Source organism: Drosophila erecta, unplaced genomic scaffold, assembly GCF_003286155.1.
Source record: "Drosophila erecta strain 14021-0224.00,06,07 unplaced genomic scaffold, DereRS2 tig00000092-arrow-pilon, whole genome shotgun sequence".
Taxonomy (NCBI): Eukaryota; Metazoa; Arthropoda; class Insecta; order Diptera; family Drosophilidae; genus Drosophila; species Drosophila erecta.
In genome coordinates, this window is record NW_020825207.1 from 13,169,338 (window position 1) to 13,193,640 (window position 24,303).

A 24,303-nucleotide genomic window follows, 5' to 3' on the forward strand; every position below is an offset into this window, starting at 1 on the left:
ATAATTTGAATGGAAAACCAAGGTTTGCTCGAAATGCTCGAAATTAAATGAAAACCTAATTATCTTACAAGAAATCGATGCAGCGAATTAAACATTTGATTAAATACATTTTCTGTACTAATTGGCAATGGAAAATCAAGACGGCTATTCTGAAATATCTATGTATCTGCACTAATTCAGATATGTAATCTTCCGACTATCAACGTGCTAGTGATCCAATTAAAAACCCAGCGTGTTTGCCAAATTAATCACCATTCCGAGAAAGATCGCCTTTGGGGCAAAAGCCCTTTTTGTATTGTCATTCAGTTCTTCTGGCCATTTTGGCGCGCAATTTTATTTTGGCTGCTTTTGACTCATCGGCTTTGCCGCAGCCAAGTCATGCAGGCAACATTGAAAAAAAAAAAAAAAATTAAAAAGAAAATGTGAGAAACGAGTAAAGAGGCAAGAACTGTATTGCTTTCTCGCTTTCTTCTGGCTGCGGGCGTTCTCCCGCTCTGCTGTTGGCTTTCTTCAGCGCATTTCTTCGCTCTCTCTCTGGTTTCCAAATAAAAGAAATTGTTTATGATAGCATTTAATTGCTCTCAAAACTCTTTGCCAGCGCTTGGAATTTGTTGATATTTCCATTTGAATTTGCTTTTTTTTCGGGTAGCTCTTCTAACGTGGCCCACTGTGTCGATTCTAATTACTCAATTGCTCATTCGCCACCGACAACGTAGAATTGCCGCTGCTGCTTCTTCTTCCACCTATGTTTCAGTTAAGTACATAGATAAAAACCAAATTAAATAGAGTTGTTATTGCTTTGGCATTTCCTTCTTTTTCGTCGCTTTTTTCGGCAGGTGCTTGAACTCTCTCCCTTAAATATTCTCTTCATTTCTCTGCCGCTTCCAACGCGCTCTCCGCAGATAAAACAATTAGAGCGCCTTAAGTTTTGCGTTTTAAATTCCACATAAACGCTATTATATCTTGATTCATATTATCTTAAGTATGGGGAAATATCAATTTCCTTACAGTCGAGCATGTTTTTGTGGTAAAGCGCAAGTACAGTATCACTGAAAATTTATTTTGAATATTCAGATTAAAAGTCTGTAATTTGTGAATTTGAAAAATTATGATGCATTTCTCGCTCCATTTGCTAAATACTTAATCGTTGAGATGTTGCAGTCTTGTCTAGATTTTGCAAACAGGTTAAGTCCATTTTACCTAAGAAAAAAAACTGCTCCCTGTCGAAATGTTTCACCTTTTATGGAAATTTTTGCACTGCAGCGCTGTATTTTTTTTTGTGAAAACGTGTTTTGTGCAGCTTATAATCCGAATCAATGCAGTTTTGGAGTCTGTATGGCGGATTTTTTGTTTTGCTTTTCTTTATTTTTATGCGCCGGTTTACCTTCACTGCAAATGTTCTCCCTGTTGTTGCTGCTGCCGCTTTTGAAATCCAGTTTTGCGCAGCTGCAGCAGTTGCAGTGGCAGAGAATCGCAAAGCGCAGCCGCAGAACAGTTACGAGGCAAACAACGCTGGCAGAACAGCAACAACGGCAACACCAGCAACAATGGCAACAGCATAAACAATAACAAATGCGCAGCCGCCAGCAGCAACAACAAGAGCATCATTTCGCTGACCCACTAAGTTAGCAACAACATAGCGCGAAATATAATTAAATGTGCGTGTCAGTCAATGTCTGCCTGTATGAGTGACAATCACGCGGCGTTTAAACTTAATAAATTCAGATATAAAAATAAAATAAAATTAACAGTTGCAAACGTAAATTTGTAAATAAAATCATATCTAATAATATAAGATTTAAACATTGTTTTTAACATTTAAAAAAAATGTATTTAAACTAGCAAGTTATAACTTCAACTTGGTTACAAATTACTATAACTATGCGAAATATCAGCTGTAATAAGAAGTATCTCTAAATGACAAAAGTATCTTGCATCTTAGTGACTGTAAGTGGAGTTCCATTTAATTCGAGCAAACCAGTTTACTCGTTGGGCAAAAAGATTTCGCCTGCTCGTATCTTGCGTAGCCTAAGATATCCCAGTGATTATCAGATACAGAAGCTCGACTGTGGAAATCGCTATTGAGGAATAGCGTTAGCCATTGCAGGCGTGAGCATCGTCAAATGCAGCGCTTGCAGTTTAAGCCCCATTTAGGGTTCCATCGGCAAAAAGCGAATCGGGCCGAGAAGCCTGGAGCGTTAAAAATGAACGTTAAGAAGTGAAAAAGTTCGGCGCGGCGACGGACGCATGAGAGCGTATAAAAACGCGAGCGGGAATCGGGCGGGAGCGGTCATGTGCACCGCTCGTCTGCATTGCGAAACCGATGAATTTGCTTCTTGCCAGTTTTTTTCGCTTTTTTTTTTTATTTATTTGTTTTTTTTCGGATTTTTTTTTTTTTTTTTGGCCATGCCAACGTTTCTTTGTAGGCCTTTCTTTGCCTGCGTCCGTTTATTCGCTGGCGTTTATTTTTATTTCTTTATGTGTTGCTAACGGTGCTTGGGCCTTATTTATATATAATTGTGTGTCTTTCGCTCTTTCGCCGATTCGTATTTGTGTGTAAACACGTTATTTTTTGGAGCTGCGCTTTGCGAAATCGAACGAGAATTGCAGTGCGATATGTGCTGGCACTTAACCCATTGACGCCCCACCAGTTTGCATGCGTGCACAATCCAATCGATTGGAGAGTTCCCAAAAAGAAATTTTGAATTCTCCACAAAACACTGAAAACTAATTCAAAAATAGTTTAAAAGGCCTTTTTATTTTTAGAAGTGTTGTTTTAATAAATTACTTAAAATGGATAGAATTTTTATTGCAGTGCGATATGTGCTGGCACTTAACCCATTGACGCCCCACCAGTTTGCATGCGTGCACAATCCAATCGATTGGAGAGTTCCCAAAAAGAAATTTTGAATTCTCCACAAAACACTGAAAACTAAGTCAAAAATAGTTAAAAATGAAATATAAGCTTTCACCTTTTTATTTTTAGAAGTGTTGTTTTAAGAAATTACTTAAAATGGATAGAATTTTTATTGCAGTGCGATATGTGCTGGCACTTAACCCATTGACGCCCCACCAGTTTGCATGCGTGCACAATCCAATCGATTGGAGAGTTCCCAAAAAGAAATTTTGAATTCTCCACAAAACACTGAAAACTAAGTCAAAAATAGTTAAAAATGGGATATAAGCTTTCAAGGTCTTTTTATTTTTGAAGTGTTGTTTTAATAAATTACTTAAAATGGATAGAATTTCTATATCTTCATCTTTGAAGTTATTTTGCACGTAAAACTTAACTGAACTTTTGGCTTTCTTTTCGTGCCCTTTTTATTCGCTTTTCGAATTTTTAAGCAAACATTTTATGGTACGTACCGTAAATGCTTTCATATACGACGTATAGGTAGGTACATATATGGATATGTATATATATATGTACGTATATATATCCCGATCTTTTTGTACGTTTGCATTTCCTTTTCGTGCTTTAAATGTATTGACCCAATTCTCTGGCCTGAGAGTTGGAATTTCGTTTGCATTTCGTTGAAGCGATTTATACGCCACTCCGATTTTTGTCGTATTTAAAAGGCTGGGGCTTCAATGAATTTAAGCCCAATTGCATTTGCATAATTATGAGGCTGGCATCTAACAGCCTACGTATATGAAATCCTCTTACATATTTATTACACACTTTAATTGCTTTGTACATCTGCGTTTTGCCGCTGTGCCTCATAAATCTTTGATGTGTGACACTTAATTTTGAAGGCATTTCAATTATATAGCTGCTCATTCTAAATCATTTCATTTAAATTGTTTTGGAAATAAGTTTGCAACAAATCAGGAACTAATTGCTTTGTGATTGAATCGTTTGATTCTGCATTGGATGCTGTCAATCGACTAATGAAAAGTCAATAAACTGCGTATTTTGGCATAACATTATGCACACACTGAGGGAAAAGTGCAAGCGCGTGTAGAATGTGATTTAATTATTTTTTGCTGGTTTCATGTGCGGTTTTTGTATTCCTCGTGGTTTCAAACAGAGCCATATTTTTGCTGCCCGCTCTCACATTTAATAATTTATGCTGCAAATGCAGAAAAACTTTGCAATTCGCTGGTTAAAAAAAATGTTATTTATGTGCAGGTTTTTTTCAGAACTCTTTGCTGCGGGTACTCATACTTTTTATTTTCCGCCACCTGCAATTTATTATGGCAACGATTTCATTAAAAACGTAATAAAGTTATTAATGCCCATACGAATCCAAAGTTCCGTCTGTCTTACATATGTATATGTGTATGTAGTTGTCATCAATATTAATATCTCGCTCTAAATGGTTTTAAATGAATTGTTAATCAAAATATCTCAGTGATTAACTAGTGCATCGCTTGACAAGGACCGTTTAATTTTTAATTAATTTTCGGTATTTATAAATATGCCATATGTGGGTCGTTTATCAATGGCAACAGCTCAATAGTAAATATTAAAATGTACTAATTGCATTATGTCCTCTCTTTATCTCTATTTGCAGGTAAGTTTACTGATAGCCTACCACTCCTACCACTTCGACAATAATTTATGGTATGTGGCTTTAAAGGAAATTACTCGATTGACTTGCCCTGCTTTAATGCGCTTTGATTGGCCTCCCAACCAATGGTTATCACAGATTAGAAAGTGCAATCGAGAATTTAGTGCAGCTGCAAGTTAATGGCAGCCGGAAACAATCGCTGCCGTTGATAATCAAATCGCAGTTGGCCAACTGGCCATAATGGGCTAAATCGTTGGCCCCGTTTTATTGTATGTGGGATATACTCGTATATCGCGTTATTGATAGCAACGCTCGGCCAGCCATGGCGAACTCGAGTGTCGAGCGCCTCTGCTCCATATAAGCCAGATAAAAAGATACAATACTTCAATTTCATTTATTTATGTAGCGCACTTTGCATTGTTGGAATAACAGCGCATCAGAATGAGCGACAGTTCGTTCACACCAAACACGCATTGGGAGACAACAAAAAATTCCACTTTCCTCGCTGCCTCGCGCTTTTTTTATCGTGAAATATTTAAATGGTTCCCTGGCACATTTCGCTACTGATAGCACATTTCAACAGCAAGCCGGCCAAAAAAAAACAAAGCAAACACCTAAGAAAACAATGGGAACGGGAACGGGACTGGGACTGGCAAACAGAACGGATCACCTACCTCTCGACGCTACAGGAAAAACATCTCTAAAATACACAAAAAAAAGCTAAGCGAGTGCAAGGTGACAGAGAAAGTCGTTTAAATTCAATTTATATTTGACTGCATTTTAACGAACACTTTATATAGGAGTTCATTCAGGCGGTAATTGTTTTAAAGTATGTAGTTGTATTCCCAATCAATTGCTTAAAGTCGGCAAATGTGTAAACTAGGCATTATGTAGGGCAATATGTCTTAAGTTGCATAACTGAAACACACATAAATCTATCTTTTCCATTAATAAAAATGTGTATGGTGCAGTTGGAAAAAAGTAGCGACGCAGCGAAACTGAAAACGCCGAAGAAAGCCAACAACAATAAAGTGAAATGTGTTTAAATATTGATAAAAACAATAAGAATAACAGCGACACAAGCTGGAAAAACGTTGTTGCACACAAAGAAAACGGAATGAAAACAACAACAATTCGGCTGGCCACATGTGTTAATTTGCGCTCACAGGTGAAAATGGGTGCGACGGGTTGGGGGTGGTGGCCTTTCAGTGGGTGGCTGTTGCGGGTGGTTCTTCTGGCGGTTCGCTGTGTTTTGTCAGCCAGGCAGACGGACGGATAGAGGGGCAGACCAGGGGGCAAACTTTGGCAAGCTGCTGACAAATATTTAATGCCTGTCGAGTTGAGCACACGGTGTTCGGTTTGCTTAGATCCGCTCGATTCAGTTTCAGTGGGTCAGGTGCAAAGTGGTGCAGTGGGTGGCCAGTGTGATTCAGCGGGGCAGCGTGTTGTGTATGCACAAACAGCACTCGTTTCGCTTTTATTTCCCTATTTGATGATTAACACATTCACAGTCGCCGTTGTCGTTCGCATTAGCTGCTGTTTATAAAGAAATTAGGTGCTTTAAAGGTGCGAGTTTTCTTATGTGTATTAATAGTTACCTTTTAAATTTGAAATTTGCTCTTAGAAAATTATCTTCCACTTTTAACAAGAAAATCACGGATTATTTGGAAGGAAGAATTATTTTTAATTTAATTTGAATTAACTTTGCGCTTGACTTTCTGCAGCATAACTAGACGACAATTATTTAGAGTTGGCTTGTTTTGTGAAAGTTTCTCCATGTGCAACTAAGCATTTGTTGACAGGAAATATAAATACCTCTACTCTTAGCTTTTAGTATTATTTTCGGTCGAAGGAAAATGGGTAATGAGGTGGCTCCTTGGACGAACGACGCGGCTCGTTAATTTAGTGGCCGCCAAAGAAGATGGAGATTCGGCGGCCAAAGTAAACATTTGAATAGTGCCAGCAAATTGCTCCATCTCCCTTTTTGGGGCATCCCCCCACTCGCACACTCCCACAGCCACACCCACACCCCCACCCCCACCCACACACAGATTCATTTTGGGATTAGGGGGCGTGGTCGCCCTCCCGGCGAGTGGAGTTCACGCCGCTTTGTTTGCCTACTCCTCGTCGCAGGTGGTGTTCACGATGATTATGACCGTGGTGTTTGCTCGGAAAAAGTTTGGTAAATGAAATTTTTATCGCACTGCAATTGCTGGGAGCTCTTTTTGGCCATAAATTTGGCCGAGAACTACATGAACTTATTTTGGGGATTATTCGGGAAGTGTGCGTAAAGTGTGGGGCTTACCACTTCAAGTGGGCTGCCTAAGAAAACACAGTAATTCGTCCGGAATCCGCTTAAAGTGCAAATAAATGGGTGTATATTGTTGGTAGCAGTTCAGTAGAAGATTGGCTAACTGGGGGATTTGTCTAGTGTGGTTTAAAGTTGGAGTAAATATAAACGCCCAATTGGCCAATTGAATGGAAATGATTGAGTTATTTCCCGTTCCCAATTAGCTGCGGTCCATATAAATGCGAATTTTCCGAAGAGCTTATTAACTGCTCATTAAGTAAATGATAAATGCTCGTGTTAAATCGGCCAGACACTTATTTTGCCAAACGGCAGCGAATATAGATTTTTGGCATTTGGCCTAGAACTGATATTATACGGCTCTCCGTCATGCACGCTGTAAAATAGATCAAAAGCGAAAACGTTGCAAAACCCAAATTTGCACTGGAAAAATAGAAAATAATTGAAGAATATTATTATTAAATATGTACGAGTGCGAGTATGCCCAAGGTCCATACACAAATGTATGTGGGTCGGCACGTGCCCGTGTTTTATGTAAGTTTCACTTTTTCGTTGAGGAAAATACGCTTTTCACCCACTCGAGGTGGCTTCGATTACGCATCAAGCTGATTAGTTTTGCTCTGTCGGCGCTTCCCGGCCGGCCAATTGTCAAGTTAGAAAAATAGCGCAAATATTTTAGTCATTGACGTAGCAGTGGTCCAAAGGAAACTGGCAAAAAATAGAGCTACAAAAGTGAACCGAAAATGCCGTCGAAATGCCGCAGACACTCTTGCAGGAATCGAAACACCTCGTCGCACAATGAGGAAAATTTCAATTGTGCACGCCCAGCAGTGAGGAATGTCTACCCAATTTCAGAGCACCACCGCACCACCCAAACCACCCGCACCGCCATTGCCACCATTGCCACTCGATGATGCTCTTTTGTCCATCTACATCATTCCACATGACAGTCGGAGATTGTGTGAAAATCTGAGAGATTTGTTGACATTTCTGCTTACATTTGATTCAATTGCCCGGTTGTGTGGTGTCCCAAAAATAAATGTAAATTAATCTTATGCTCATGCACGTACGATTTACTGTGTGTTTCTACGCAATTGAAATTAGCTTTACTAAATTTAATTTAATTAAAAGCCCAGCCCCAAAAAGGTTGGCCGCATTCTCAGCTCATTTCCTGAATTGTGCTACATACATGTGCTCTTTGGCAATCAATTTCTGCCGCAATAGAAATTTATTTTCCTGCCACGTTTATTACCCCCAGCCCGTTACCTTGCGTGTATTTTTATGCGCATTTAAAAGCATTTTCCATAAATAAAAAATTATGAAAAAAAAGAAGAGCAACCGACCAATGTATAGACGAAACGAAACCCCAAACAGACGAATTAGTGAAGATTTTCACATGAAAAGCGGCGCGTAAATTGCGCGCGGACCACCAGAAGCTGCGAAGGAGGCAGCAGCAGTCGAAAGGGGGAAATGGAAATGAAAATTGTTTTATGTTTGAAGCGCCCGAAAGATTTTTCCACATAAATTACATGCACACGGCCGAAGAGGCAGCAGTAGCAGGCTGTTGTCATAAGTGATCAACGCGGTCAGACCTCAGGCCCAAGTCAGTCAGTCCACCCATCCATCTATACATCCATCCCTCTGTCCATATGAGCATCTCTAGTTTGTTGCTATATCCACTGGCACGTCAAGTGAACTGACATTAAAATGACGAAAACGCAAATCAACAGCAAACAACAAACAGCGGCAGCAAGAACTTTCCGCCTTCGGCAGAGTTTGTTGAAAAGATGGATGGATTTATGGCTCATTTTGTTGTATATTTCCTTCGCTCCTTCAGTTTTCGTTGTTTTTTGCAGTTTGGGTGTCTGGCCCGTCAATAGTTTGTCTTCGGGAAAATGCCCAAGATGTTTGAAGAGGTTAGGGCTTTTCCGTGTCGTAATTAAGTCAATTTTCCGTTGGGTAAACATTGAGGAGAAAAATAAATGGGAAAATGAGATAAGAAATCGATTAGGTAAGCATTGTTTGTAAGTACTTTCATATTTACAAAGAGGTTTATTGCGCCACAAATATATATGGCTTCATACTTTAAAGATATAATTACTTTCAATTTTTTAAAAGGTATTTGCAATTATATTTCTTTCTTCAAATATGAAGTTGGACTGTGTTTAGTTTAGTTCATCACATACTGTCTTCATAGGCCACATATTTCCACATTGGCCTTAATCTCTTCATGTGGCCCAGTGATCGCACTGTTTCTAATTGAAAATCATTAGAAAGCAAAGTACATGCAATTTACTTTTCTCATATTGTACGTTGTACACGTCAGCTGAAAAAAGAGTCGTTGGGGGAAAGGAAAACTACAAGCACAACAGCACGGAAAACTCAAACGCCGAACTAATGACAATTTTCAATGCTCCACGTGCTCCTCCCCCGCCCCCAACCAAAATGCCCCAATCCCCAACTACCACACGCTGTGACTAATGAGCGTTCCTAACTGAGATAAGAGATCTGGCCAAATGGCCAAATGCCTGAATACACAGAGAATTGAGAGGCGAACCGAGCTGAAATGAACTGAACTGAACTGAACTGAACGGAATAGAGCAATTGGCATTTGTTACCAAGAGATTTTCGAAACAAATCAGATACAGATACGAAACATAGAAATCTGTTTACCGCGTACTTATGTCATTCATGGGAATGTATCTCTGACGTTTGCGGCCGCAGAATTTCGAGATAATGCTGATAATGATGATGATGATGAGGATGAGGATGATGAAGATGCCGCCGATGAGCAATGCCAATAGCATGCGATACACGCTATATAATATATAGTTTAAAAGGTTTGTCTTTGCCAAAATGATTGATTGCCGCCCAAGTAGCGGAGGTCGTTGAGAAATGTATCTCGCAGATACAAATGCAGTGCGGTGACCAGACTGTTTATAATTTACACATTGTTTCATTACTCGTTTCGTTTCGTTTCGTTCAGCATTTTCCGTAAATCCATTTCACTTGGTCTGCGCTGTGTACTATTTCCTTCTCTCGATCATTTTTGATGTTGGACCACTTGACTTGGACTTTTGATGTTTTTACTTTTGGCCTGGCCTAAAACAAAAACCGCGGATCTCTGGCACTCGCTCTTGTCGCTCACTGATCTGCAGCATTTAATTTCATTGTGGTTGTTGTGGCTGCTGTTTTAATTAAATTTCGCAACGCAAACGTTAAAGAAAACATTTTGTAAATTGCATTTTCGTTCGACATTTGCAGCGCGTCTTCGTCTAGGCGCTCGCAAGCAAAAGAAAAAAGGGAAAACCAAAAGAGATGGGTCGTCAGCGGGTTGGAAAAGCGCCGGGAGTGCGCCCGTCTGCTGCAAAATACAGTGCATCTAATTGCGAGTAACAAATGCCGCCTCATGTTGCTGTCGCCAGACATTTTCCTCCGCTTTTCCTTTTTCCTTTCCTCTCCTTTTTCTTTTTTTTTTTTGGCACCACGGCAGGGACGGCGTTGCACAGACGATGAAGCTGCCTCAGCCTCCCAGAAATGAAGGACACCAGCATATGGACGCCGGATAGGGAGATGAGTTGGACAGTTCTGGGGCTGTTTGGGGAGGATGTTGATTAGCTCTACCTGGGACATTGGACAGCAGCAAATGAGCTGAGCAAATGCTGCAAATGGATCATCTTGTCCAATTTCGAATGGGTGGAAATCATGTGGACTTTCTTGTAAATCTCTTTATGTGCTTTTATTATCAGACAAATCCACAGATAACCATTATTACATACTCGTAATGAAATGCTGTGGTTTCTGCTGTTAATGTATTCGTTACGGTTTCGCTTTTAATTTAAATCAGTTGCTGCTATTATGTTAAGACTCTTTCTTCCTGCTTAGATAAGCTTTTATTGTTAACTAAAAAGGAGCTGAGTATTCTAAACCACGAGCTATCTCAGCAGGATTAATAGACTCCTCTTAGTCTCCGTTTTACCGCTGACGCGAAAGGTATCCTGATCAATTTGTAGCACTTTTTCTGCTCAAATTAAGCTTTGCACATTTTAATCGGAGGAATCCTTGTGAGGATAGTTTGGCAAATGCCAGTGCAAACTTCAATTGTTTGTCGCCCGGATTGTCATTCTCCTTGTGATGGCGTGTCTGCCTGAATCGGGCTATATTTCTTTCTATTTTTACTACCTCGATACTTTATCTGAGATTCTGCAGTTCATTGCGATTGCGACTCAACCCAGCGGCAATTTCTTCATCTTCATCTTCATGACGGCGACACATCGTTTTCCTTCTCCCTCTCTGATTTTAGCTATATTTTTTTTTTTTTTGCATTTTGGGTTTTCTTTTTCGTGGATTTCTTGGCAAACGCATTTATATTGTGCACTTGTATCTGTATCTATGTATCTGGTTGGATATCTGTTGGCTGTTGGATGGGTGAGGCTGCACTTTATAGCGACAGCGACCGCTTGATCGACTGAGTGCAAATTTCTCGAAGCAAAATTTATTTGTGATTTGCAATTCGCAATTTGCATGGACCGGCCGACGTAGTGAAATTTTGTGGGTAATTCATCTTCATTTCGTTGCGGTTCGAGCTGAAATGCGTTGCGGTATGCAGCCACGACACTGCCTCGCCTGGCTATTTTCAATTCGTCCGCTGCTGTGCTAAAAATGTTTCAAATGTTTTTAACCAAAAATAAACCGAATTTAGGAAAGAACACAAAAAAATTGAAGCCCAAGATAATGCCTCTGCCAAGAGGCCCATGCAAATGCAGGCTGCAATTAAAACCAATTTCCCATAAACAGACCATCTATCTATCTATCTATCTGTCTATCTGTACGTCTTGCTAGCTATCCAGCCATTCGTCAATCAATCATTTTAGTATCGGTTTCTGTTGTTTTTGTTGAAATTTAATCAACAGTTTCAAATTCTGTGAGAGGTTCCCAGTCCGGTGGGTATGGAAGCAAAAAAAATTCAAGGAAAATTGGGAGAGCTGGCGATAAAAAGAGAGAGAGAGAGGTGAAAGGAAAAGAAAAATGTTGATGGTGTATTATTATTAAAGGGAAATTTGACAGAAAACAAATGTTTCCTCCTGTGCTGGCATGCCGCTCAGCTCTTTGTTTTCTTTACTTTTCCTCGGATTTTCACACAAATCGCTTTGTATGCGTCAAAGTTGTTGAAATTTGAATTAACCCTCAGCCGAGGCAAGGACGTTGTGGCAGGAAGCTGTCTGTTGGTATTTGGTGTTGGATTACACACTCGGGATAATGAAGCAGCCGATGATCAATTGAAGCTGCGGGAAAAATTAATATTTCTATGAATTTATGTATTTATTTAAATGGCACTTTGAAGGAAAACCCCAGGTATTTCAAGTGTTCCTTTGTAAGCGCATGCATTCGTTATTCCAGTCAATTGCAAATACAAGCCTAGGGTCAACAGTTATCTTTGAGGTCAGCATTTGACTTAATGTCTACATATTTTTGTTTATAATACGTATACACAACTTGCACAAGCATCTAAAAATACGTCACAAAGGCGAGCCATTAACCTAATTGCAAAAGTCAGGCAATGGATACAAAAGCCTCAGGTAGCAACAGTCGGCCCGCAGTATAAATAAAAATAGGGTTAAGTGCGAGAATCCACTCCTTTAATTTCCCGCAAATGCATTGGCGAAACGTTTAAAGTGCGCCAAGCCAGGCAGCAAATGAAATAATTGCAGACACTGAATCGGAACTACGGTAAAAGTTAATTAACTTTAATAGTAATTAGTACCTGCTGGCTGGCCGACAACGACAAACTGGCACGTTCAACTTTTCTGGGTGAAGGAGGAATGGCAAGAAAATGAGAAAATCTTGCACAAGTTGGGATAACATCAAGGCCTTGCTGCCAAGATTGCAGATGGAAAAACCATGTAATGATTTGAAATTAACCAAGTTCTAGCAGCAACTAAGTACCGAGTTAATTAGTGCGCGCATCAACGGCATTTTTTGGTGTCAAGACCAAGTGGCCCACAACACCTGTCCGTCCGCTGGGCTGAATATTCGAAATATTTAAATTCACGGCACTTGTCGTGGTGGCTGATTGACAGTCGAACGTGACATGAACATGGTTCACCTAAATTCCGTAATTTATTTAGCAGCAAATCCGCAAATCGGCAAATCGGCAAACCGAAAACAAAACGGATATTATGTTAGCAATGACTGCAAATCCTGCTGCTCTTGCCTTTCCTCAATTTTAAGCACATATCCCCATGACAGCATCAATTAACGTGAAAAAGCAAACTTTGCGTTGACTTCACTGTTTGCACTGAGCCAAATGAAAATGGGCTTTTGCATTGCCTTAAATAATGCCATTTGTGCAAAAAATCTATTCGTTCGGTTTTGCGATTGGAATGGAGATAAGTGGCATTAATAAACATAAATAACTAAGGGTAAAATATAACTGGTTTCACTTAATACATGAGATAAAGAGTTAATTCTCTTGATATCATTCACTAATTGTGCCTTTAATTGTTTTCATATTGTCAGCACCTTGTTGATGCTCGTTGAACAAAGTCAAAGTGCATTGCTGAACTAGTTTAAAGATCATAGCAACAGTTTGAAGTATTACAGTCTTACAGTCATTTCTTAGTCAACGTGAGCTCTTTAAAAATTTGAATTTGGGCCAGATCATAAACTATAAGAAGACCAAACACCAGTTCAGACCACAAAAAGGCCAGGCTGGCTTATTTACTATATATTGATAAATCTCTTCTTGTACTCTTCGTCACCACAAAGCCCGATACTTATCCGTATATGTGTGTTTGTGTACATATTTTTACAGTCCACACAACAACAGAACCAGCAGCAAGCACTTATGAACAAGTCAAATGACGACCTACGGAGAAAGCGTCCAGAGACTACACGGCCAAATCACATTCTACTCTTCACCATCATAAATCCCTTCTATCCCATCACAGTTGTAAGTACACACAGCAATATATATCTGTATTTTACTCTTTCTCTCTGCAGCCTCTGCTCCCAAAACATACACTATATTATACGACGATATTATCCTAACATATCCTCAAGCTACTTAGGGAGATCTCGTCCACTGCACTTATATATATCATTTAGTTTTATTTATTTATTTTTTTTTTTGGCAAGAAATCACAGCAAATAAAGTGAAATCCATAGCAATTTGTTGTGTAGCAGTTGGAAAACTTGTCACACACTCGAGCGGAGTTGCCAGGCATGTGTGTGGTGGGGATAGAAAAGCAGTTTTTTGCCACACTGTCGCCTCTGGCCCTGAATGTTATTGTAGCCTAGGCTCCACACGAGTGTTGATTGCATCTGGCTTTGTGGCGTGTCTGGTCTGTTCGGTCTTATCACCACATTTGATACATTTTAGCTACAAAATGGCCAGAAAGCGAGTGTCCTTAAACGGGGCAACAACAAGTGGTAAGCGCAGATGGGTCGGGATTTGGATGGGTCTTTAGACCAAGTGCATTGTTGGACGAACAACAACCTGCAACGTCAACAGCAACAATTATAAGAGGAGAGAAAAACAACACAATGCCCCGACAAAAAGCTTAAAAAAATCATAAAGTACTTAAGTGTGCGCAACATGCTCACATCCACAAAGCAAACGCATGGACAAGACACAGAAACTAGGACTCGAGATTTCTTTGCTCAGGCTTGGAAAATCTCTTCCGAAATTAGTTTTTGGGTGCACACATGTTGTATGCAGCCTGTTCCAGCAATACATGTAATTTTTCAAAAGATTTTTGGATAATACAAATATTCTCAAAACGGCTGTGATATATTTGTGATATATTCGCACGACGCCGACATTACTGAGCGATTTTCATTAGAAATCCCCTTTTAGTAAGTGAAAATGAGTTGCACAAGCAGAGTCACTGCATTTGAATGTGGATCAAGAGGGATTTTGCTTAGGCCCCTTTTCCAGTCCCGTGGTGTCCTATATCCTGGCTATATAGGGTAGCCACTACTACAAGCAAACAATATCTAGACACGCACGCTGGCACACTGGTTTATTGTCTTTTTAGCAGCGGCAACAACATTTGGCGGCGCAGCAGTGCAACAAAAGGCAAAGAAAATAAAAATGCGGAAATGCTCCACTCCTTTCGTCCTGCAAAGTGGAAAAGCGAGTGTGCGAGTGTGAGTGTGCGCCGAGGCAATTGTATTTTCCAACACTTGAGCCAAGTGCGAGTGTAGTGGAACATAAAATCCTGTGAAGTGGAAAACATGCAGCATAAAAACTGCAAACTGGAAATTATTTTGGGCCAGCAGAGTTGCCAGCATGTTATACGAGTGTGTGTGTGTGTGTGTGTGTGTCGACGGTATGTGCGTGTGGATAAAGCCAGAAAGCCCAGACATGTTAATTCGCATCCGACAAAATGGCTGCCTCTGTTGCCTGGTGCAGCAGGATTTTCCGACCGTCCGACTGAATGACTTTTCGCAGGTCCCATTGTCGTAAGGTCCGACTGACTGGATTTATATTCACATTCGCATTCAGCACAGCGCAGCTTTTTTCCAACGGAAATAAATCTTGCCGTTGACTTAAGTCATCGCCATTGAGAGGAGCGTGTTGGTTCAGGAATTAAGCAATTCCCTTTACAATTCTCCGTCTTTCTTCCGCGTTATGGGACACAAATTAAAAGCTTCTGGCTGTTTGTACAGTATCTTTTACATTCAGTCGCTCATTGAGCCGCATTTCGGTATTAATGAAGCTGCAAATCGGATTAAAAGCAACTCCTGTGTCATAAGAAGTATGATTTAAGCATATCAGTAAACAGCATGGCTTTCAGGCGCCAAGATCAGGTGATAAATTGGTATTGCGGCATAGTTGGTATTGATATTAAAGATGTAGAGTACAAGTACAAGGTGCTTAAATCATTTTCACTGTAGATCATAGAGCACTTTTCCAGACAATTTAAAAATGAATTTATATGTGCCCCTTGCCGAATGCAATTTCCCCCCGCCCAACGTAACACTCAAAAGAAGCATGGCGAAAAAGAAAACTGTTTCCGGAAACTTTTCGGGAAAACTTGGGCTGGGCACGTTCGTCGGCGAGGAACGCTCCATCACATGCTCCAACTAGCTTTGGCTTAACTAATCGCAAACTAAACGACCTCTAATAGCATCCGGAACTTCTGTCAACAATGCAGACTCCCGCTGCCACTCCCATATTTTCCGACCGCCCTCCTCCACCGCCCATTTCCACACATGCCCAAGCGAATCGAAACGAAAAGTAAAGTGAGCTACGAGTCAAAAGTTTTCCAGAGCTATGCCGCCCGGCTCGTTTCCGCAGTAAAAGAGAGGAGTTCGGGAAGGGTATGCCGCTTACTCGCATGGAACAAAAAGCTTTCGGGATAAGATTAAAAACTTTTTAATAAGAAGACACTAAAAGCATCAAAGGAAATTTGCTTCTGCACACACACACACGCACACACACTACCCATATTTGTGTGTGCAGGCAAAGTGGCCAACAAAAATTTCAGAGTTGGGGCAAAAACCAGATGATAGATGGATGATAAAGTTGCGCAGCACCAAACACTCGGCAACAAAAGGCAGCTAGAAGTTAAAGTTGAAGAGATGCTGAAGAAGAAACAAAAAAAAGACGGAAAAACTGAAAAAACTGCAATAAAAATGGCAACGACGACGGTATTAGCTGACACCATCGTAGGGCCAACAATGTTCAATAATGTATTAGCATGGAGGCCACAAGGCGTTGCAGCCACAATGCAAATGCAACCGACCCCAGGAGAGCAGGAGCAGCAGGAGCAGCAGGCATATGTAAAACCCTCTTTTGAAGCGGCTTATCAGAACGCTGTTCGACTTTGTTGGTGGCGGAAAAAAATAACAAAAAATCAGGGAAAAATAAGGCAAAATGCAGCAGCAGTCAGCCATAAGCTAAAGCCCAGGAATGTGTAACGGCAGCTGCAGCTTTTGCAATATGTGACACATGCAGGGGGAGCAGGAGGAGCGGGAGGCGCAGGAGGAGCTGGCGGAGCACCAGCATCCAGCAGACCATAATGCGTAGCCTGGCAAAAGCCAACGAGTTAGGTGGGCGGAGCGGGTGTTTCATTGCACCGAAGGACATGCGGTGACGGCAAAAGCCGAAGCTGTAGCCCAACTTAAAGCCAAAGCCAAAGCCATAGACCTAAACCAAACCCAACTCAACCCAACCCAACCCAACCCAACCTAACCCAACCCAAGCAGAGCCAATCCGAGCCCTGGAAAGCCAAGCCCTGCGCGTCCTTACCAGGCTCACCAGGAGCAGGGCATGGCGAGATGGATAAGGATGAAAAAGGGGAAAAGTCGTGGAAAAGTCGGGGAAAGCGGAAAACGGAAGAGGGGGCTCGTGGCAACTGAGGTTTTCAATAATGCACGTTATACGGCTCCCATGCCGCGTATTGTATTGCATTTTGTTTATGCATGCGCCCATCAAAGATGGCAAAGATGCTTGCCAAATGGAACTACAGTGGAAGAGAGTAGAAAGTGCACTGAGGGAAAAATGTTTCAGAATACCAAAGTTACAGAGGAATACATGGTGTTCCCTCCGATTTAAAAAGAAATTTCTATCGTGACTTCGATTCAAAATCTGTTATATTTTACAGAACGCTTTGCAACTAGTTTCTCTTAGTGTCGAAAGGACGATAGATCTCTGCGGTATTTCCTTTTTGCTTTGCTGTACAAGTTTGACAAATCGATGAGGTGGTTGTGCCCAACCATTTCCATACCCAGCACCCACTGCCATTTTTTATGTACTTCTTTTATGTTCGCCGCTGCTCGCGACAGAAAATCTCTCATAAAGTTGTCTTTATGGAAATATGCAAAACAATAGATTACGATGTGTGAGGCCTTTTGAACTTTGATTGCTTCCCCTTCACCCTTCACAGAAAGCCGAAAAATCTGGTTCTTTGAGTGAGACTTCATTTTTAATTTTAACACCTACAAACTGGCGGTATAAAACAATGCTTGCCAAGACAATTCACTGAGCGAAAACACATGCAGAATGCCCAAGATTCAGAGAAATCCAGGAAACATCGATCTATCGCGAACTGGCTTCCTCGTTATTAAGTATTTGATAAAGCAGATTCGGAAAGCACTTGATATCGTTCTTGGTCAGATTCCCGTTCTCGTACATTTTTGAAAAGATCTTCAGGTGATGGTTTACAAATTAATATTTGCATGCGACTTTTACTTTTCTTTACTTACCAACTCCCTGAGCCTGGCCTTACTCAACAGATTGGCCCTTTCCTTTCGCCAGTCGCGAAGTTGATTAGCCTCCACTTCGCTGATGGAGCCCGCAGTCCAATTTGCACAAGCTTGAGCTTCAGTGGCAGCTTTGAGCTCCAGCCTTGACTTTGTCATGTGGCTGTGGTTACTTTCCCGGAGTGTTTTCCTTCGCAACACGTGTTTTCCCTTTGCTCTCGCCTTTTTTTTCAAGCTGCTCGTACTTTTCTCGATGATCTTGCTTACGGAGCCTGGGGATCCACTTTGACCCGTAAGCCTGCCACCATCGAGGCGTTGTTGCTTGGCGTGCTCCTCCAGGAATTTGGCATCCCGCTGGGCCTCCAATTCGAGCATCCGCTGCTGGCGTGCCCGCTGGCTAAGATTTCGCTGCTGCTTGCGGCGATGGGCTTTGGAGATGCTGCTGCTGCGTTTGGGGGAACACTGGCGGCGTTTCTCCCTGCGGACACTCTGCCAAATGCCCAAACGCTCCTTGGCGCAAGTGGGCGCCAGCAGTTGCTCCTTTTGCCGCTGAATTTCGCGAGCTATCAAAGCTCGATGCCTTCTCGCATGCGCCTCGGCCTCCTCGCGGCGTCGTCGCGACTGCAGGATCACAGGACTCACCTGTGGCGCTTGCACCAGATCACCTGGCCAACGCACTTGCTTGCCCATGCGATTCTGCGCCAGCTGCTGCTGCTGCTGCTGCTGCTGAATCAGATCCTGCTGGCGCTCCCGCTGGTGCTTTTGCATTGCCTAAGGAATGAACATGGATAATTGAAGATGTGGTTATGGAATATGTCTACCTGGTGATTCAGTTCCTCGCGTCTGCGACTTGCACGTGTGTCTGCGAACATGGCCTGCTTATTCTGCTCGTAAAACTTGCAATAGTAGTTGACCTTGGTGGAGTCCCGAGGCGGCATTATACGCCGATAGTTGCCAAGATGGCTCTCCTCCCAGGCAATCTGTTGGGTTAACGCCCCAATGGAGCAGGCTTGCCGCACATCGTGGCCCCCAGCTTCCCGGATGGGGGACGAGTAACCCGGCATTTGGGCTGCAGCCTTCTTGTTGTAGATATTCCTCAGCAGTCTGGCCCTGTGTTCAGTTCGATCGTCGCGTATAATCTGCTCCTTGTCCACCAAAGCGGTGCTGAGCATATTGAGAGTGTCTCGAATCAAGGGACGCTTCACTTCCATGTCCACCGCCTCATCTGCACTCAAGCTAGGCGTGTGATTGACTTCCAGAATGTACGGCTTCAACTTCCAGTCCACCAGGATATCGAAGCCGAGCAACTGAAAGCTGGCCTGTATCTTGTCGTGCTTTGGAAAGCACATGTTGTAATTATGCTTCAGCGTGGGCCAAGCACTAATCAGCGTCTTTATAATCGCATCATCCACACTAGCCCACAACTCGGCCACGTCGTAGTTGTGATCCAATAGCCACTTATTGAAGGCACTTAGCTTGCGCTTGGAGCCCGCTTCCGGTCCATTACCCACCATGTACTGTGAGTTCCGGCGGTTCAGGCAATAGTTGGTCAGGTGCATGAACACATTGTGGCTGTTTCCTGTCGTTGGTGGCACATACTTCTGGGTGGCAAAGCGGGCCAGGCCCTCATTGTACACAAAAATGCGCAGTGGGTCCACGGAGGTGACAAGTGTGTAGACGCGCAGGTCAAACTTGTAGCCATCTATCAGTAGGGGCTGAAATGGGCAAAATTGGTAATAGATCATTAGGTCCAGTCTCCAGACTTACCCGCTCGATGTACGTTTGGCAGATGAGCTTCTCCCGCTTGCCCACAGTGCGAAGATCGGTGGTGATCCAAATGCCACGTCCTTGGCCCGCGGAATAGGGCTTCAGGATAAAAGTGCGCTTGTGCTTGCTCGCATAGATGGCTACATCGTAGGCACTGGCAGAAGAGATGATGAGCTGAATTAAAGGGAAATGTCCAACAAAAAAAAGAAAACTCACTCGGTTGGCATAAGCCAGGTTTTGGGGAATATGCGATAGTCGCCGGGAAACATTTTGAGCATGCGATTCAGATTCCTCGACAGCAGATCCTTGCGGCATATCTCGACCATGCCTGGAAAATGGTTAATCTGCTGAAACCGTTTCATGTTACGCAGCAGGTCATGGTGGGGCGTTGAGTCCGACCACTGGATGTTCCACAACCTGTGCTCGGGCACGTGCTGGAACCCCATGTTCCTGGTGACCTTGGCCACCAGTTGGAATCGGGTGTGCTCCACGCAGACACTCAGTCTGAGGCCACGAATGCTGGGCACAATGTCGGTGCCGTTCACGTGAAACTGCATCGGTGGCTCTTTGATGATGTCATAGCAAATGGAGTCCAATTGGGAGGCGGTCAGCAATGGTTTATCCTTCGGCTGTTGCGTGTTATCCTGGGTGACAACCATGATGGTGTCCTCGTTGCCGCCGCCACCGCGTCGTCGCCATATCGGCTGGTTCTGGTTATTTTCCCGGGCCGATCGCTGTTTTCCACGTGCCTTATTGGACAGGACATAAACACTTTCCCGATTGTTGACTCCTTGTTGCCATTGGCCATTTTTATCCGGGGGCAGGGATTTCTGGGCATTAAAAAATCGCGTATACGGATTGAGCTCGTAGTTAGCGGGTCTGGGCGATTTCTTAGAAGGCATCTGGTGATGGTTGTGCCGCTTCCACAGGTTTTATGGACTTTTCGCAGTGCGTTGCTCTTCAATTTGTCATCAAAAAATCCGAATTTGATAGGGTACATTGAATTTTGACAGAATAATATTCGTACGACGTGTTGAACTACGGTGGGAGCTTGAAAAACATTTTTTTTAATTCCCATCTCATCTTGCAACCTTAGCACGCCCACCAGCCCACCGCAAGGCAAGGTCAAATGCTCGGCGGTTGACACTTGAGATGTGAGCCACTCAATTACCAAAGTCAGTGCCGCGAGTGAAACTTGTGCCATGTGGTTGGCCAAAACACCTTGCGACAACCGAATCGAATCAGTGCGCACACCTGGCTGGCCCACCTTCCACCTTCCATCTCCCATTTCCCCCGCTTTTCGTATTAATTTCCATGTGAGGAGCGTGGGGTGGGGCTCATTAACCGCAGTTTTATCAGCTTTAGGCTCGTGTGGTTATTAGTTCAGGCAGTCAATGTCACGAGGAAAAGTACATGAGAAAAAAGATGGAAACCCATCAGCAAAGGCAGTTACATAGCGACAGATGTAAATGCTAGCTCGTCATCCGCTTGGTTAACTTTGGGGACAGAAGGGCAAGATTATGGATGGGTCACCTACGCTGTGGCAACCTCAACCCCCCAACCTACGCACTGCGATCTCTCGTACAATACAGAAATTCGTGAATATTTTAACACACTTTAAATAAATCTTAAAAGTAGATATCAATAGTTTAATTTGTAAATAAATAGCTAACTTTTTCTAAGGATAGAATCGAAAGAGCCAAAAAATCACATTTTTATAAGAGGATCAAAATGTTTATTTATATTCACCCCAAATGCGCTGGATAAACTGCAACTGCAGTCTAAATAAACGCCGTAGTTGAGTGGTTGCTTAAATGCCATTGGATGAAAAAGCATTATAAGTTTCAGTTAACAATAGCTCAATTCCGATGTTTAATCGGGTGTTTTTGTTTGGTTTTTTGTTTCCTTTTGTTTTCGAATTAAGTGACAAACAACTGACGAAGCCAGTGCCTCATTTTGCACATGTGATGTTTGGGTTTCGGCAACGACCCGTGTAATTTGTCAAGTTTATTTGGTTGAGCAACGCTTTTGGGCCAGCTCCTATCTATCTGCCAGCTTTCCTCTAATTGGCTGTCCAAGTTGTTTGGCTGGTGCTTTATTTGTTTTTGTTGCAGTGCTAATTATGCGCCCGCTTTGTCGCTCGAGATTGTAAACAAAAAACAAGCGGGAAAAGCGTGTTTGAAACTTTTCTGCATTTCAAATATTAATGATAGTGCACGTACCACCAACAACAGGGGCGCGGAATGATAACGAGGGCTGCACTTTTTGTTGACAGAACAGGAGCGTTGATAAGCGCGAGAGAAATGAACGGAAAATGGCGATTAATGTTGTTTTAACTTACGGAAAAGCGGAACACGAAAGGGTTGGCGGAAAATAATGTGCCTTTTTGCTTATACAAAAATAATTACAGCTATTCTATTTGACTTTTCCCGCTTAACTGCCGGCAAAGGTATTTACAGTGAGTTATTGCACATCAATAAATCTCACTTGTGTGTTTTTTCACATTGCATATACAAAATGCAATAAATTATTGCTACTGATTGAATATTTCACACTTTTATACTTGACAGAGCACATAATAATACCAAATTTTATTTATTTTTTCGCTGTTCAATTATTAATTGGCATCCTTTCTCTCGTTGTCCGCTGTTTTTTTAATCAGCTGCAGGAAGGACGCGGGCGAAAAGCCACGCGAAATGAGTGTAAAATCAGGAGACGACAAACTATATTAAAAATTTAAAGGTGCTCTCACACACGCACTTCATTTGCAGCTGCAAGCGCGGCAAGAAAAAAAATATGGCATAAAAACAGCAGCCCGAGAGCATGATAATAAAAAATTAAACAAAAGGAAAATAAGGAAACCAAGCCAGGGGAAAAGTGCGGAGTTGGGAGCACTGAAAATGGTTCATAAACTCGCCAGGCAGATGATGATGAAACCCGAAAGCCGGGGTATAAATTACAATGTGTGAGAATGTTTATATGGGGGCGGGCGCACATACATACGTATGTCTGCGTGTGTGTGTGTGTGTACTACTTTTAACAAATCCCTTTATTTTTATGGAGCCACACACAGTTGCACATCGCCTAAGCGCGCATTAAAAATTAATCTTTTAATTACTGCCTGGTTGGTTGGCGGGCTCATCATCACATCCTCTGCAAAAATGAGTGGCGGACTATTAATTTGGCGTTCAGCGGCTATATTTTATTTTCGCCTTTGCATTTACAGGCCGCGTCTTGAGTGCTTCAAGCTAGAATAATACCTAATCATAATCTTTTCCTGGCTTAGGATTGTCTTCCTGAATAATGTTAGTCACGCCCTAATACTGCTCTGCACTTTTCATTGTTCGAATCTCGCGCAGCTGAGGAAAAAGTTCGAGAGCTCTAGAACTCGAGCATATTTTGCAGCTCAGCAAGTTTTCCTATTGCCGCCAAACTGCGAATTTTAATTGCTTTAATTGACCCCAGGAAAGAAATGCCACAACTTGCCACATAAACTCAATGGCCAGAGAAGCGACCCCAGGACTCAAGTATCTTTCTCGCACACTTGAATTCAATTTACACTTTGTGGCATTAACATTTTTGGGGATTTTAATGCCCAAACTTTTGCAGGGACTAAAATTTGTGTTAAAAGCTTTTGCAAAGCCAAAGTTTTAAATGTGAAAATGAACGTTTATTGCTAGAACTAAATCCGTTTTAATAGTATCAAAAAATTCAGTGCACTAAGCAACTAAGCCGTGATTTAGTAATTTAAATTTAAGAGTCAAAGTGCGCCAAATCACATTTATCACTTTAGTCAGTGCGCATTTGGCAATCCCTAGGATTAGATATAGCAAACGTGATTAACATCGCAGAGAGTGATACAAATATTCCGTTGTCATTCGGAATTCCACGTTTGATTTATATATTCAGGTCATACAGAATGTCTATGCATACTATGCTTTATTTTTGTGAGCTCCGAATCCCCGTAATTATGCATGAATCGTGAAATCAACTGCATTGGGGGCGTTGCCTGGGTTTTTGGGGTAGTACGAATGTGGAACTATGGAACTGAGTGCTGGAAACGCATGAATGAATGCTCCCAACAATGTATGCGCATAAATTTGAGCACTTCACCCTGCAAGACGCAATGAAAATGTTGAAATGTTAAAATGCTCGCACGTACTGCGAAAAAGTTATTTGTAATGCAAAACAAAACGAAATCAACGGCACAACAAAAATAAACAAAAAACAAAAAGCAAAAAGCAACGCGGCCAGTGAAACAACAAACTAAATACAAACATAAAACAAAAAGGAAAAACGCAATCCCAGCAGCAGCAATAAGAACAACTGTGAAAATAGTAGAGAAGTGGTAAGACTTTTTGTTTGGCTGCCTTGCTTTTAGTTCAACTACAGTTGCTGCATAGAGTGCATAAACAACAAACGCATTTGTAATGAAAATAAAATTTAACGGCACAAACACCAAGGACATGCCCAAGTGGAAGACGTTGCAAAGTATGCAACAGT

The 24,303-nt window shown here is 42.0% G+C and overlaps 2 protein-coding genes across 16 annotated transcripts in view; one reads left to right on the forward strand and one right to left on the reverse strand.

Moving 5' to 3' along the window:
* The window catches only part of LOC6547488 (heterogeneous nuclear ribonucleoprotein L), a 101,024-nt gene that overhangs the window by 13,411 nt on the left and 63,310 nt on the right, over positions 1-24,303 (forward strand). For all 15 annotated transcript variants that reach the window (XM_015156342.2, XM_026980689.1, XM_015156338.2 and 12 more), the window contains exon 3: positions 13,637-13,774. In XM_015156342.2, the coding sequence (XP_015011828.1) occupies positions 13,637-13,774 (138 nt within the window). The remainder of the gene's footprint in view (positions 1-13,636; positions 13,775-24,303) is intronic.
* Positions 17,737-20,981, reverse strand: LOC6547492 (tubulin polyglutamylase ttll6). Its single transcript, XM_001974798.3, has 5 exons — positions 20,017-20,981; positions 19,801-19,954; positions 18,855-19,748; positions 18,037-18,804; positions 17,737-17,977 (listed from the first exon to the last, which is right to left on the reverse strand). The coding sequence occupies exons 1-5, from the start codon at positions 20,700-20,702 to the stop codon at positions 17,870-17,872; spliced, it is 2,610 nt and encodes an 869-aa protein (XP_001974834.1). The 5' UTR covers positions 20,703-20,981; the 3' UTR covers positions 17,737-17,869.

Excerpts from the sequence above, each read along its gene's own strand:
- LOC6547492 (XM_001974798.3), bottom strand. The coding sequence starts at position 20,702 with ATGCCTTCTAAGAAATCGCCCAGACCCGCTAACTACGAGCTCAATCCG. Across the intron at positions 19,749-19,800 it reads GCCAAACGTACATCGAGCGG|CCCCTACTGATAGATGGCTA; the intron begins GTAAGTCTGGAG and ends TGCCCATTTCAG. Across the intron at positions 18,805-18,854 it reads GCGAGGAACTGAATCACCAG|GCAATGCAAAAGCACCAGCG; the intron begins GTAGACATATTC and ends TTCATTCCTTAG.